Source organism: Dendrobates tinctorius, unplaced genomic scaffold, assembly GCF_039654945.1.
Source record: "Dendrobates tinctorius isolate UK_male_01 unplaced genomic scaffold, ASM3965494v1 ptg000201l, whole genome shotgun sequence".
In the NCBI taxonomy this organism is placed as follows: Eukaryota; Metazoa; Chordata; class Amphibia; order Anura; family Dendrobatidae; genus Dendrobates; species Dendrobates tinctorius.
Genome location: NW_027361868.1, coordinates 11,847,155 through 11,863,216, shown reverse-complemented (window position 1 = coordinate 11,863,216; position 16,062 = coordinate 11,847,155). Strand labels below are relative to the sequence as shown.

Here is a 16,062-nt window from a genome sequence, read left to right as displayed (position 1 = left end):
CGGGCGCAAGTTAGTGACGCACGGGCAAGCACGTCCTGACGGTCTTTTCCGGCTGACGTTTGTCACGTGACCGTACGTGCGTTCCGGGAACTCGTTGATGTCATCAAGCAAGCGACGGAAACCTACAACGCATGCGCGGTGACCCACGTGGCGCTTACAGCCATGGGGAAGAAAAGGAAACAGCGGAGAGATGAGAGTGTCAGCTCCCTGACCAAGAAGCAGAAGAAACACCTGAAGGAGTTCGGGGAGCAGCACCCTTTCTATGACCAGTGAGTGAGGACTGGGACCCAATATTCTGGGTTCTATACCAGTAGGGGGTGGGGGCTCCCTGGAAGGCTATTAACCCCTTAGGCTCCAATTATTCCAGGAGGAATAACAGAGTGATGATACAGTCATCTTGTTTTTTTTATGATGGGTAACATAATTAAAAAGAAATCACTGATCCCATCAGCTTATGGGATAAAAATGTTCTATTACTTTTTAGAAATAATAAATGTGTTGTTAATTTTTTATGTTTTATTTGACTCTTTACATAATTATCTGACACTTTACAATTTTTCTCTGTTTTTTTTTTCTTGAGGAAAGGTTGGAATCCTAATCTAAGTCACTTATGTTAATTCTGTTTTATAGCAGTTGGATAACATCCGTAATTTATCTCGTTTTCTTCTTCCAGAGTTTCCGGTGTAGAAGAGAGGACACAGGTGGTGGAGCTGGTGAGTGAGCGTCCCATGTTCCTATGATGATATTTAGAGCTTCTGAGCTCCCCAGGTTACAGAAAGCACCTCCCGACTAACAGCGACTGATGGAAGGGAGTATGGCTGCTGGATCAGACTACACTTGGCCTGCTTGTAGTCTGTCACCATGGAAGGACATAGGTCCGCGTGAGAGCTGTAGATACAAAATGGTCATGTTTTTTTTCAGCAAAACTATTTGCAAAGTTTTTATACTTTTATTTCAGCGCAGGACAAATACATTGGCTGCAGCGGATACATGCCCTGTTACTGTCTTCTCGGATAAATCTGTTTGCTTCATCAGAAGGCAGATATTAATGTAGGAAAGAGCGGGCTGCTGTGGCAGTAATGGGGATTGTCAGTGTATACACAAATGATTAAAGTGGTTTCTGTATCTTTTAAGAAGATGCCATATTGCTGTAGTATGCCATCACCATATGGGGTGTGACCTCTGCAATGCCCACTGATCCCCAAAAAATAGAAGGGGGCACTGTGCTGGTGTAATGCTATGACCGCTGTTAATTTTTTTTCTTGCACAGCTGGGTGGACTAAAATGCAGGAAATTAATAACTGATCCCATTCATTTGAATAGTGCTGCCCTGCATTTCTCGGTACGGCTGGGTGGCAGGGTCAAGGGAGAGGGCAAAAAAATGTGTGCTGCATCCCCCATGATTCTGAAACATCAGAAATATTCCATACATAGTAACATACTGTAGTTAGTAAGGCCGAAAAAAGACTTTAGTCCATCCTGTTCAGCCTATAAAATTCTGTCAGAATAAATCCCCAGATCTACGTCCTTCTAAAGAACCTAACAATAACTGAAAGATACAATATTGTTACTCTCCAGGAAGACATCCAGGCCTCTCTTGAACCCTTCGACTGAGTTCGCCATCACCGCCTCCTCAGGCAGGGAATTCCAGATTCTCACTGCCCTAACAGTAAAGAACCCTCTTCTATGTTGGTGGAAAAACCTTTTCTCCTCCAGACGCAGAGAATGCCCCCTTGTGACCTTCACCGTCCTTGGTATAAACATCCTCGGAGAGATATTTGTATTGTCCCCTTTTATACTTATACATGGTTATTAGATCGCCCCTCAGTCGTCTTTTTTCTAGACTAAATAATCCTAATTTTGCTAATCTCTCTGGGTATTGTAGTTCCCCCATCCCCTTTACTAATTTTGTTGCCCTCCTTTGTACCCGCTCTAATTGCATTATATCCTTCCTGAGCACCGGTGCCCAAAGCTGTACACAGTACTCCATGTGTGGTCTAACCAGAGATTTGTACAGAGGCAGTATAATGCTCTCATCATGTGTATCCAGACCTCTTTTAATGCACCCCATGATCCTGTTTGCCTTGGCAGCCGCTGCCTGGCACTGGCTGCTCCAGGTAAGTTTATCATTAACTAGGATCCCCAAGTCCTTCTTTTCATTTCTAAAAAGAAAAAGCTTCTTTAAATATAGAATAAATGTGTGATTGGGAAGTGGCAATACAAGCGTGGGACCCCTACGGTCTGAGAACAGGGGTGCCTGGACCCTTATTTTAAAGGTCAGGTACATGTACCAGCAACACATGTGACTATTTAAATTGGAATCTCAGTAGAGAAAGATCACGTCTTCATCAAACTCCATCAATAACCTTTTCTTGCTTTCTAACCCCCTACAAATGTAAACTACCAGTAGAAGGAGGGAGGGGGATGCAACTTCAATTTATCTGCTTTAGGCCTCATCCAGACATCAGTAATTTTTCTCGCACAAGAAAAATGGACCGAGTTTCATTAGGTTTTTATTTATTTATTTTTTTCCTAATGACAAAAAATTAATGTAAGTTTTCCCACCGTCTCCAGTCAGGGAAAAATGGACCACACCTGGATGTCATCTGAATATTGTCCGATTGATATATATATATTTTTTTCTTCCTAACTAATAGACTTGCATTGTCAACACTTGGATCAATATTGTACATGTCTCTGTGATTTTGCACAAGGAAAAAAATCTAACATATGAGCAAACTCATAGACTATCATGTACGAGTGCTATCCGTGAAAAAAAAAAAACAGATGGCACTCATACTCGAAATACTGTCTTGTGAATGAACCCTTAAAGCAAGGGAGGGAGGTATTGGGTTAGCTTATTTCACTGGAAATGAAGCTGACATGGAAATAAAATATGTAAATTTATAGAAATGAGCCAGAGGGCATTAAGAAACTCAAATTTGCAAGTTAAGCGAAATTCAGGCATCCTTGAATCATGATCTCAGTCTGGACGGTCTACACTGCATCTGATACACATTTAGGACTTTTCCTCCAACAGACATGAAGCCATTTGATAACTTGACAAATTTATTTATTTTCTAGCCCAATAGTTCTGAGGAGGAATCACATTCGGATAGTGAGACCGAGAGCGAACCAGAGAATGTCAATGTGTATCAGCGGCTGCTGGCTTCATTAAAGCACGTTTCTGATGACGATGAGGAAGACGAAGATGATGATGAAATAGAGGAGGAAGTTGAGGATGATGAAGGAGAACAGGAGAATGAACAGTTGGCCACTAATGCAGACAGTGAAGAAGAACAAGAATCTGAAGAGGAGGATGATGCTCAAGAAGGTAGCAAATTATATGCCAAATGATGACCTGCGATTTCATCTCCCTTGCTTTTTTTTAAAAAAAAAAGTAGATATGACCTTAAAAATGGGATTTTCTTTTCTGAAGCAGCAGAAATCCTCGATGTTCCAGTCAAAAGGATTTATATTGTGAGTGTTTTGTTTTTACCTTCTGAGTAACATTTTTTTCTACTGTTTCAGAGCATGAAACCAGTGAGGCTGAGCAACAGGGTGAAGATGAAGATCCAATTGAGCCCGGAGATCCGGCCCAGCAAGACAAAGAGGAATTCACAGACCGTAAACTCGAGTCTAAATTTAGTTTAGAGACTAATTTCTTGGAAGAAGGTGCTGAAGGCCAAAAGTCTGAGACTACAGAACCGCCCAGCGTAGATTCTGAAGGTATTTCTATAGCTAAAGTGAGCCAGTATTAGTATGAAGTAGCGGTATGGATGTGTAGTCACTTGCTCTCCAATAAAAATAATAAATATACCTTTTTTTGTACGGCTCTGATGTGACAGCCATTTGCAAATCAGGCTGGAAGGTCGCTGGGGTGTGTCCGTATGTTTGGGAAGAAACCAAGTGCACTGACACAGCTCCATTTCACTTCATGATAGATAAAAAAATATAATTATACCTGTCTTTAAATGCAATGTTCGCTTCTATCAGCTATATGATGCCAGAGAGAGTTTCACTGTGTGATGGTGATGTCGGCCCTGGATATATGGCAAAATCCCACCTTTAACTCTGGCACTGAATATGGAAATCCTGCCCTTAACGTTAGACTTTTGGGATAAAAAGTTAAAATCATCCTCAGGATATGTCATAAATGTCTGATAAATGCGGTTCTCATCTCCCCCCGACCCTCATACTGGCCGATTGAAGAGGCGGCCACACTTGCAGATCTGAGGATCTGCCAGAAATGTCTGAGATGAGAATATTCCTTTAGTTGACTGTTGTATAAGTGAAGAATAACTATATATAATATTCCTCTGGTGTTATTATTTTTTATTAAGATCCATATAAAAAGCATGTTGACCAAGAACTGGAAGAAGCCAACATTACCCAAATCACAAGCAACCCTAAAGCAACTGCATCCGTGAAGGTAAAGCCCAACATTACTATTTCACACAGCCAGGAGTCATGTAGCCCGTCTATAAAGGATCTGTCACCGGATTGCACAATACAAACCGCATATACTATTAAATAGATTTCTTAGGCCTGTTGAGGCTGGTTTACTTACATTAAAAAACTATGTCAGAATAGCTTTTATATCCTCTCAAACTTTTTTGTGCTGATATTTAAGGGAATGTGTTGTGTAAAACCATTTTATTTTTTGATGATCATGAGTCATTTTTGTAGTGGTGATTTAATTTTTTTTTTTTGTTTTTTACTATATCTTTTCATACTTGCCACTAATTTTAATATTGGCCTTTTACTTCCTGGCCTGCACATCAGCCACATGGACACAGGCAGCAACAGACTGGCTCTGACATTATTGACTTGTGTAGGAGAGTTTTCTAGAAATGCTCTAATCAGACCAAAAGTCACTGTGAAGGGAGGAGGTGAGCTGTGATATCACCTATTGTGAATGGTTGGATCCTGTGTTATCCACTGTGTAGAGGTATTATCAGCCATTGTAGAGGAGGGGGAGGAGGTGAGCTGTGACATCACCTATGGTGGATCCTTTACTGTACAGGGTGGGCCATTTATATGGATACACCCAACTTTTCAAGATGGGTGGTGACCATGGCGGCCATTTTGGATCCAACTTTATTTTTTTCAATGGTAAGAGGGTCATGTGACACATCATACTTATTGAGAATTTCACAAGAAAAACAATGGCGTGCTTGGTTTTAAAGTAACTTTATTCCTTCACTAGTTATTCACAAGTTTATGACCACTTATAAAATGTGGTGAAAGTGAAGTGTGTGACCTCTGAAAATTGCACGATTGTGTGTGCGTGGGCATGGGGGGGGTTAATATGGAAAATTTAAAAATGTAAAAAGTTTATAAAGTTTTAAAAATGCCAACTTGATTTAAACAATAGGTTATTTTCTGATGACACGTTCCCTGTAAACACAGCAGCATCATGAAGTCTAAGAGATCTGTGTAATAGTGTGAACATGCCTAGCGTTGGTTGGCACACTAGATTCCTTTTGATCATTGTTTTAAATTCTAGTCTTGAATGTGCAACCTGAATCCATTGTGATCACGTAAATCTCACATCAGATGGATCTCGGCAAAAATGTTGGTGAACTGAGGTGTGATAAAGGGGCCTTTTGTGTTGGTTACCACTTGCTCCTCTGGATCTCTCATTGGCTGAGGTTGGATGTTAGCGATCGGGAGGATGACTATTACCAATTTGTTCAGTTGTTTTTTTTTCTTCTGCATTTATGTGATATCTGAGCCACGTGTCAGACATACACATCCCAACTATTCCTTGTCCCAGCTGCAAGTAGCGATTCCACTTTGGGTACTACAATGTACAGTATATACTACAGTATTATGGTACTGCAGTATATAGTATATGTGATCAAACAATTGCAGGTTCAAGGCACTAAAAAGTAAAGTGCAAAAAAATATATATTTTATTTTCACCTTATTTTTACAAATATAAATAAGTTTAAAAATTTTTTTTTTTTTTTTCTTTTCAGTGGCCAACACTGGGTCAATTGGTCTTTTCGTCGTCCTTTAAAAAGGTCCATCCATTAAAATCTGAGAAGGAAACTGACTTGACAAAACTTTATCTCCACAAGCCGCTGGACTCCACATGGCCCATAGCAAACCACTCGGCTCTCACAGGCCAGAGCGAGCGGAGCTTCTTCAACTCCCTACAGAGAGAACTGTTTACCATAATGAACTCTTACAAAGACTTATATTATCCATCCAGAATGGCAACCGCTCAGGGGGAAGAGGTTAGACACGTCTACTGTCTCCACTCTCTCAATCACGTGCTAAAAGCCAACTCTCAAGTGCTCAACAACAACTCTAGAACGAAAGATCCGAAGATAGAACTCGATGATGATCTCCGAGATCAGGGTCTCACCCGACCCAAGGTGAGAGTTATACTCCTTTTTTTTTTTTTTTTTTCTTTTTTTTTTTTTTTTTTTTCCAATCATTCTTTATGTCTCAATATTGCTGTTATGGAACCCCCTGCTGTTCTTTTGATTTCCTTGCAGAACATCCATCTAATATGTCCGACGTTGGTGATAAGACGCTTCGGTTTCTTATTTTCAACGCCTGGATATAGATTCCTATAATGCAAAAGGGAAAAAAAGGTTAGATTCAGCTCACCCCTTTGGTCACTGATAATGCAGCAAAATCCGAGCAAGGACACGTCTCCACCCAGACGTCTTGAAATACTCCAAGGAAAAAGGGAAGTCCAGCTCAAGGAATGAAATGCAAGATATTCTTTATTCGTTTCATTAAAATACAAGTATGGCTGCTATGATCGTCATTGCGGTTTTTACCCTGGCATGGGATGACCGCACAGGGAGATGCCCAGGAGGTTCTGGACGCGTTTCAAGGAGTTTAAGAGCGCATAACGCTCGAAACGCGTTCAGAACCTCCTGGGCATCTCCCTGTGCGATCATCCCATGCCAGGGTAAAAACTGCAATGACGATCATAGCAGCCATACTTGTATTTTAATGAAATGAATACAGAATATCTTGGATTTTATTCGTTGAGCTGGACTTCCTTTTTTCCTTGGAGATTCCTATAACACATTGGCTGCTTTATGTCATTATTCCGACCCAACGGCTTTAATCTGTTGTTCAGGTCCTCATAGTCTTGCCGTTCCGTGAATCTGCCCTGCGAGTGGTGCAGCTGTTAATCAGCCTCCTAGAGGGGTCCGGCGAAAAGATAGAAGTGAGCAGCAAGAAGAGATTCAAGAAAGAGTTTGGCTCTGACCCCGGTCATAGACCTCCCAATCTGAAAAGGCCCGAGGACTATGAAGCCATGTTCGCTGGGAACATCGATGATCACTTTAGGATAGGTAAGATTGGGGGCAATGACTGCTGGTACAAGGGCTAGTGCCCATTATAGGGCCAGAGGGTGAACACAGGTGGCCTTCATCGGGGCCTATGCTGCCGTCACAACTCCTCTGCTCCCTAAGATTGGGTGGCAGGGGTTCCACTAAAGGGTGATAGACCCTCTTCTGATATTGACAGTGGACCGGGACTGATGTCATCACAGCGTCCTCTGCCTCAATATCAGCAGAAGACTAAGTCTCATGGTTTCCATCCAACAGGAGTGTCCGTCATGCAGAAGAGCATGAGGCTGTATTCTCCATTCTACTCATCTGACATCATCATCGCTTCTCCCCTGGGGCTGCGGACCATCATCGGCACCGAAGGCGAGAAAAAGAGGGATTTTGATTTTCTCTCTTCTATAGAGATCCTCGTCCTGGATCAGACTGACATCTACCTGATGCAAAACTGGGAGCACGTGCTGGTAAGTGCGCAACATTTTCAATTTTCCTAATTTCTAGTTGAGTACACCTGATGGATGATTATAATACAATTAATTGTTATAATAGTTATTATTTGGGGGATTTTATTTAAAAATTTTAAATGTATTTCATTTAAAAAAAAAAAAAAAAAAAAAATCACCGTTCTAGTCTTCTGTAGCCTCTTCTGTAGAACTGAGAATCCATCAGTGAGCTCATTCAGATTGAATGACGGGAGAGTTTGTAACTCTCTTTTATCTGTCTTTTTCTTAGCTCATCTCAACTCATTCCTGATCTCGAACCGCATCAAAGTTGAAACAAAGCCTGTAAATCTCAAACGGTGGAACAACTTTAATGAAATCCATTTTGCAAAAAAAAATATTTTTAGCCTCAAATTACATGCATTTAAGTTAAAAAAAAAAAAAAAAAAAAAAAATTCCAAAGGCGGATAACTCCTTTATTGATTTACTTATCCCCCCCCCTTTTTTTTTTTCTTTTTTTTTTTTTTGGTCTTACATTCAAGAGTCGTTACTTTTTTTTTTTTTTTATATGTGTCCCACTAAGGCTACTTTCGCACTGCGTCGTCCCAACGTACCGTCGCGCGTTGTGAAAGTTTTTCAATGCATCCGCTGCCCCATTGTAATGTCCGGGGAGCAGGGGGCGGAGTTTCGGCCGCACATGCGCGGTCGAAAATGGCGGACACGACGCACAAAAAAAGTTACATGTAGCATTTTTGTGTGCGTCGCGGCCGCCAAAACACGACGCATCCGTCGCATGATGGATGCGTCGTGTGGCCATACGTCGCAATGCGACGCTAATGCAAGTCTATGGAGAAAAAACGCATCCTGCGGGCAACTTTGCAGGATGCGTTTTTTCGCCAAAACGACGCATTGCGACGTACGTCGGCCGACGCTAGTGTGAAAGTAGCCTAAGGGACCTGGAGCAGCGATCATTTGATGTAAAAGCATTAATGTTTGACTGTATTACCCTCTGTCCGGATCTAATCAGGCGGACCTGATGGTCCTGGTAATTCATCGCCAGGCCACATTTGCGTCATGGAGTGCTGATTGGCTGAGATTCTGTTGCTATTGACTGTGGAATCTAGAGGGTTAAACTGTTGAGATCCACAGCATTCCTGTTGTGGATGGCAAATTACAAAATGTGCAAATTGGGACACGTCCCGATCTTAGAATTAAGGCATTAAAAAAAACAGATGCTGTAGTAAAACATGATCCTATGTGGTGAAATGACTGGTACATTTTAAAGGATATGGACCACTGAGTTAACAGAGTATCTGTCGGTGAGCTCCTTTTCACTTTTTATAACTGTTACCTTTTTTCTTCTGAGCTCCACTCAGCTGATTTTATGGAGCTGAAATTTATGGACATACAGTGGGGAAAAAAAGTATTTAGTCAGTCAGCAATAGTGCAAGTTCCACCACTTAAAAAGATGAGAGGCGTCTGTAATTTACATCATAGGTAGACCTCAACTATGGGAGACAAACTGAGAAAAAAAAAATCCAGAAAATCACATTGTCTGTTTTTTTTTTTCATTTTATTTGCATATTATGGTGGAAAATAAGTATTTGGTCAGAAACAAAATTTCATCTCAATACTTTGTGATATATCCTTTGTTGGCAATGACAGAGGTCAAACGTTTTCTGTAAGTCTTCACAAGGTTGCCACACACTGTTGTTGGTATGTTGGCCCATTCCTCCATGCAGATCTCCTCTAGAGCAGTGATGTTTTTGGCTTTTCGCTTGGCAACACGGACTTTCAACTCCCTCCAAAGGTTTTCTATAGGGTTGAGATCTGGAGACTGGCTAGGCCACTCCAGGACCTTGAAATGCTTCTTACGAAGCCACTCCTTCGTTGCCCTGGCGTTGTGCTTTGGATCATTGTCATGTTGAAAGACCCAGCCACGTTTCATCTTCAATGCCCTTGCTGATGGAAGGAGGTTTGCACTCAAAATCTCACGATACATGGCCCCATTCATTCTTTCATGTACCCGGATCAGTCGTCCTGGCCCCTTTGCAGAGAAACAGCCCCAAAGCATGATGTTTCCACCACCATGCTTTACAGTAGGTATGGTGTTTGATGGATGCAACTCAGTATTCTTTTTCCTCCAAACACGACAAGTTGTGTTTCTACCAAACAGTTCCAGTTTGGTTTCATCAGACCATAGGACATTCTCCCAAAACTTTTCTGGATCATCCAAATGCTCTCTAGCAAACTTCAGACGAGCCCGGACATGTACAGGCTTAAGCAGTGGGACACGTCTGGCACTGCAGGATCTGAGTCCATGGTGGCGTAGTGTGTTACTTATGGTAGGCCTTGTTACATTGGTCCCAGCTCTCTGCAGTTCATTCACTAGGTCCCCCCGCGTGGTTCTGGGATTTTTGCTCACCGTTCTTGTGATCATTCTGACCCCACGGGGTGGGTTTTTGCGTGGAGCACCAGATCGAGGGAGATTATCAGTGGTCTTGTATGTCTTCCATTTTCTAATTATTGCTCCCACAGTTGATTTCTTCACTCCAAGCTGGTTGGCTATTGCAGATTCAGTCTTCCCAGCCTGGTGCAGGGCTACAATTTTGTTTCTGGTGTCCTTTGACAGCTCTTTGGTCTTCACCATAGTGGAGTTTGGAGTCAGACTGTTTGAGGGTGTGCACAGGTGTCTTTTTATACTGATAACAAGTTTAAACAGGTGCCATTACTACAGGTAATGAGTGGAGGAAAGAGGAGACTCTTAAAGAAGAAGTTACAGGTCTGTGAGAGCCAGAAATCTTGATTGCTTGTTTCTGACCAAATACTTATTTTCCACCATAATATGCAAATAAAATGAAAAAAAAAACAGACAATGTGATTTTCTGGATTTTTTTTTCTCAGTTTGTCTCCCATAGTTGAGGTCTACCTATGATGTAAATTACAGACGCCTCTCATCTTTTTAAGTGGTGGAACTTGCACTATTGCTGACTGACTAAATACTTTTTTTCCCCACTGTAAATCAGCTGAGCGTAAGATAAGCGTTTTACACCGTCCCTTCAGAACAAGCTCAATGATGAATTCTCAGTTAACTCATTCTGCAAGAGGCTATAGAAAGCAAACAGTGCAGAATTTTTAGTAAAACCCAACTGCAAAAATGATTTTTATTCAACTATGCGGCGTTATGTATAAGGAAGAAATAAAAAGGAATGCCCCTCTAAGGTGTCCGTACCCTTTAAGAATGTCAGGTGTGTGACCATCTTCTCGGGGTCTCCATACACCGTGATATGTTTGCTCCTCTCCTTTCAGCACCTGATGTCTCATCTGAACCTGCAGCCCTCGGACTCCCACGGCGTGGACTTCTCTCGTGTTCGTATGTGGAACCTCAGTAACTGGGCCAAGTACTATCGGCAGACCCTGCTGTTTAGTGCCTTGCAGGACCCCCAGATAAACTCCGTGTTTAATAAGCACTGCTGTAATTACAGCGGACAGGTAGGTGCAGTGAGCACGACCCCCCAGATGTCCGCACTGTGGACTTTGTATCTGTAGATGGATAAAAATGATTAAAGTGTGAACTCGCTGATTCCTTAGGATGGGGGGAAACCTTACACCTTTCTGCTTTTTGCTCGTTCCTATCCAGGTGGCTGTGAGAAACATGGCTACGTCAGGCTCCATAAGTCACGTCATGGTGCAGCTTCCCCACGTCTTCCAGCGCTTGGAGGCAGACGACGTGCTTTCTGTCATTGATGCCCGGTAAGGCACTGATGTTGGATGAATTTGACTCCTTTCTGACACTTATGCAGTCACTTTTATGGGGAGAAAGTCAAAAGTTGGAATTTTAATTTTTTCCATGTATGAGAAAGTTGGATGACACTCGTAGCGCACTCTGATGCATCCTAGGGTGCGTGCCGGCTTAGGAGGGGAATCCACTTCATACAAGGCAGGCGCCATCTGCGTTATACAGCCGTGACCGGCATCTAACAGCAGCAAGCGAAACCGGCTCCGACCGCTGCTGTTTAGCTAGTCAGTGTGACTGCAGCAATTCAGTGGCACAGTTTCGATGGAACAGCCATCCCCAGGGACACAATGGATTGCCAGTCAGTAATATTCGCACTAATAACACCTATAAAGTCTTCGGACGAAACGGACACCTGGAAGAAGTGCGAGCTGCCGCTCTCTTCCTCTGAGTGGAGGCGAGAGTGAAGTGACTGGTGATCGGCTGCAGGGCTCATGTAGCACAATAATGTCACGAGAGCCCCGGGAGACCAGGCGCCGATGTCGCTTGAACAGCACTGGCACCAGAGTTTAGCACAGGCTATCATTTTATAAAGGTGGAATATAGCAAGTAAGAAAGTATTGTCCAAGTATTAATTGACCTTATTAATTGCCTTTTTTTTTTTTTTTCTTCAGTTTTTGCTATTTTTTCCCACTTTTCCACAAAAATGGTCAAAAATGTTTTGATATACACCAAAGTGGTGCAAAAAAAAATAAGAGATCTTTAGCGACAGAAAAATTTAAATATTTATGGGTATCAGTAAATGGCGATGTTATACGGGAAACTGAAATTCCATATTTCCATCCCGCACAAAAAAACAAAAACAGGTTCCCATATGGCAGATGGATGCAAAAAGTTATGCCTTTAGCAAGAAGGGAGAGGAAGACAATAAAAGCGCAAAAATGAAAATTAGTTGCGTGATTAAAGATGATGGCGGAAGAGGCGGCTTCATATATGGAAACAGAAAATAAGACTTTTTTTGTGTAATGAGACCGCTATAGTATTAGAGCTGCGTCAGATGTTCGGGAAATACGGTCCGACCGCAGACCAACCGCTTCTTTTAATGCGTTTTCTTTCCTTTTTAGATTTAAGTTTTTCACTGACAAGATCCTGCCTCAATATCGAGACGCCATCATGTCGCACACCCTGATCTACATCCCCTCCTACTTCGATTACGTGCGGCTCCGAAATTACTTCAAAAAGGAAGAGCTGAATTTCACCCACATCTGCGAGTATACGGACAAGCCGGGGATCTCCAGGGCACGGCAGCACTTCCTGAAAGGAGAGAGACAGTTCCTTCTGGTCACTGAGAGGTTCCACTTCTATAAGAGGTGAGGATATTGGAGCTTGTTTGTGAAGCCTTGGAGGGGGTCTCCCCGGAGGGCTCATTAGTGCGCGTCATTACTGCCGCAGCCCAGGTGTCACACGATGCCATATTGGTCGCCCTTTGCTCCCTGAAGCAGAAACTCCCTCTAGAAATGACACTAATACCTTATATATATGCGGACAAAAAGATGAAAACAACCATTTATGACTCCACTTTGCCATTTTTACAAGGATCCAAGTGTTGAGACGAGTCAGTCGATTCTCAGCAAAAGGATATTCGTCACAAGTTTCCAGAAAAATTTTTTTTTTTTTTTCAAATAACTTTTTTTTTTTTTTTGTGAGTCAATTTGCAAAGTAGCGACCAGCCGCCATTTTTCTTGATTCTTTATAGGCACACAAAATGGTTTAAAAGAGTAAATGATCATACTTTCCCCCTCAACTGTCCTGCCATCGCAGATCACTGCCCAATCATCCACTGACTCTTTCAGTCCAGATCTTCCAGTGCTGGTTATGCCTCTCGTGGCACACAATGCTCATCGATGACGAGTGTCAATTCCACTTCTGAAAGTCTGCAACATGTCTGACCCTTTTAAGTAAATCTGTCACTGGGTTCCGAAACATAAGCTGCATACACTACATAGTAGATCTCTATAGACTTGATGAGGCTGATGAACTTGCGCTAAAATGGCTGCATACTCCTTTTTTTTGGAAGCAGAGGAACTGTGTGCTTCTGAAGGTAAAAGTTGAGAAAACCCCTTTAACTGGCAGTATACCCCCTTCTTTCTGCGGATCGGTGGGGGTCCCGGCAGTTTGGGTTTAAGATGGATGATTTTTATAGAATCCAACAGCACAAAATCTAAAGATCGGCGTTGACGTTGATTGGTAATCCTCATTCTTATGTTCTTAGGTACATGCTGAAGGGCGTCCGGAACCTGATCTTCTACGAGCTGCCGACTTATGCTCACTTCTACAGCGAGGTGTGTAACATGATGACCGCATGGAACAAGGGCGAGGAAGCCACATGGACGTGCACCGTGCTGTACTCCAAGTACGATGCTCAGAGACTGGCTGCCGTGGTGGGCGCGGAGCGGACTGCCCAGATGTTACAGTCCAAGAAGAACGTGCACCTCTTTGTCACTGGGGAAAATGACTGATCCCAACCATCCCCAGCCACCAAAAAGCTTCACTGATATTCAAGCCTGTGTACAGAACTGTCTTATATCCTGTTAATAATATTAATAATATTTTCTGTGGTTTTTTTTTTGTTTTTTTTTTATAATTAACAGTAATAATTAGGTCAATCCATAATTATAATGAGCTCATGAAACAATTATGCCATGTATAATTTGGGGGCTATTTACCCCAATGAAAGCGCTCATCAAATTTAAAGGAAGTCTGTTAGCACAAAATGACTGTTCATACCAAGCAAAGACGTTCGGTGTACTTTTGTCAAGGTCAGACAGATGCAAAACATGTAATGACCATATTTTGCGGACTATAAGACGCACCCCAAATTTTGGGGAGGAAAAATTAAAAAAAAAACTTTTTATACATACAATGGTGGTGCCTCTTGTAGCCTGATTTTAGGATTGCTTACTGGGGGGTGACAGTGGTGGAGCAGGGTCACAGGAGGCATTCGCCGCTGCTGCAGGAAGCTGACGGCTGCAGAAATGGTGCAATGCAGCAGGTCCTGAGCTGGGAGGAAGGGGATGTCCCGGCAGTGCATTTTACACTCCCATTTTCCTACCGAAAAATACGGTATCTCTTCCTTGTCTGAGGATGGAGATGGAGGGAAAACCAGGTGTACCGAGCTGCTCCGGCCACGCTGAGGGGGGCACCGAGCTGCTCCGGCCACACAAATGCACCCCACATTTTTTGCCATACCATGCGAAGGGTGAAATCCATGGTAAAAACGTGACTTTTCCCAATTTTCTTGGTGATTTTTCTTTCCCTTGCTAGACGTGGATGGTATACTGTAAATTGATGCCAGTTTTCATTGTGAAGGCTGCTCAGCATCAAATCCACCATGTCTGAATACAACTTATTTTTCCATAGTACTTCAGGGTTTTGCCATAGTTTTATTGGCTGTTACCATTTTTTGCAAGTTATTTTTTTGAAATTTTGCGCCTTGGGTTTGCTGTGATTTTGTGATCCTGGAAGCAGTAAATTCTATAACGCCAGTGTATGCAAACTTCCTATATGTAGAGAAGCTGAAGGTTTCCATGTAATTATTAAACTTTGTTACCACTTACTTATAGGTGCTCGTCTCCCAATAAAAAGGATATCTTATTTTTGTAGAGATCCGATGTGCCAATCGTGAGAAATCTAGCATTGAAGCCATTTGCAAATCAGACCGGAGGTGCATTGGGGTGTGTCAGTGCACTTGGAGTTTTTTTTTTTTTTTGCTGACGCCCCAGTGCACTTTAAGCCTAATTTGCATATTTCTGCACTAGGTTTCTCATCACTGGTACATCACATCTCTACAAAAAAAGGTATAGTTTTTATTGGGGAACAAGCGCCTACAACTCATACCAGTACTTCCATTTGTAAAAATGTGTGCACAGGTTCTCCTTTCAACACAAATCCCTTTTGAGGCACTGAGTTCTATATAGTACTAGCTGAAGAGCCCCGCGTTGCCTGGGCATAGTAACCAACTGTGGTTAGTTATAACAAATTATAATGATTATATTGCACATAAAAACCATGCATCTAATCCTATCCTGTGTGATACTGACTGCTGAGCCGTGTATCTAATGCTATCCTGTGTGATACTGTCTGCTGAGCCGTGTATCTAATACTATTCTGTGTGATACTGACTGCTGAGCTGTGTATCTAATCCTATCCTGTGTGATACTGACTGCTGAGCTGGGTATCTAATCCTCTCCTGTGATACTGACTGCTGAGCTGTGTATCTAATCCTATCCTGTGTGATACTGACTGCTGAGCTGTGTATCTAATCCTCTCCTGTGTGATACTGACTGCTGAGCTGTGTATCTAATCCTATCCTGTGTGATACTGACAGCTGAGCTGCGTGTCTAATCCTATCCTGTGTGATACTGACTGCTGAGCCGTGTATCTAATCCTCTCCTGTGTGATACTGACTGCTGAGCCGTGTATCTAATCCTCTCCTATGTGATACTGACTGCTGAGCCATGTATCTATTCCTATCCTGTGTGATACTGACTACTGAGCTGTGTATCTA

General features: G+C 42.4%; 1 protein-coding gene across 1 annotated transcript; it reads left to right on the top strand.

Moving 5' to 3' along the window:
- Positions 1 to 10: 10 nt before the first annotated feature.
- On the top strand, positions 11 to 14,107 carry UTP25 (UTP25 small subunit processome component). Its single transcript, XM_073553430.1, has 12 exons — positions 11 to 269; positions 674 to 713; positions 3,085 to 3,334; positions 3,532 to 3,729; positions 4,344 to 4,432; positions 5,985 to 6,386; positions 7,109 to 7,325; positions 7,581 to 7,783; positions 11,069 to 11,251; positions 11,400 to 11,512; positions 12,620 to 12,865; positions 13,768 to 14,107. The coding sequence occupies exons 1-12, from the start codon at positions 163 to 165 to the stop codon at positions 14,012 to 14,014; spliced, it is 2,295 nt and encodes a 764-aa protein (XP_073409531.1). The 5' UTR covers positions 11 to 162; the 3' UTR covers positions 14,015 to 14,107.
- Positions 14,108 to 16,062: the final 1,955 nt, after the last annotated feature.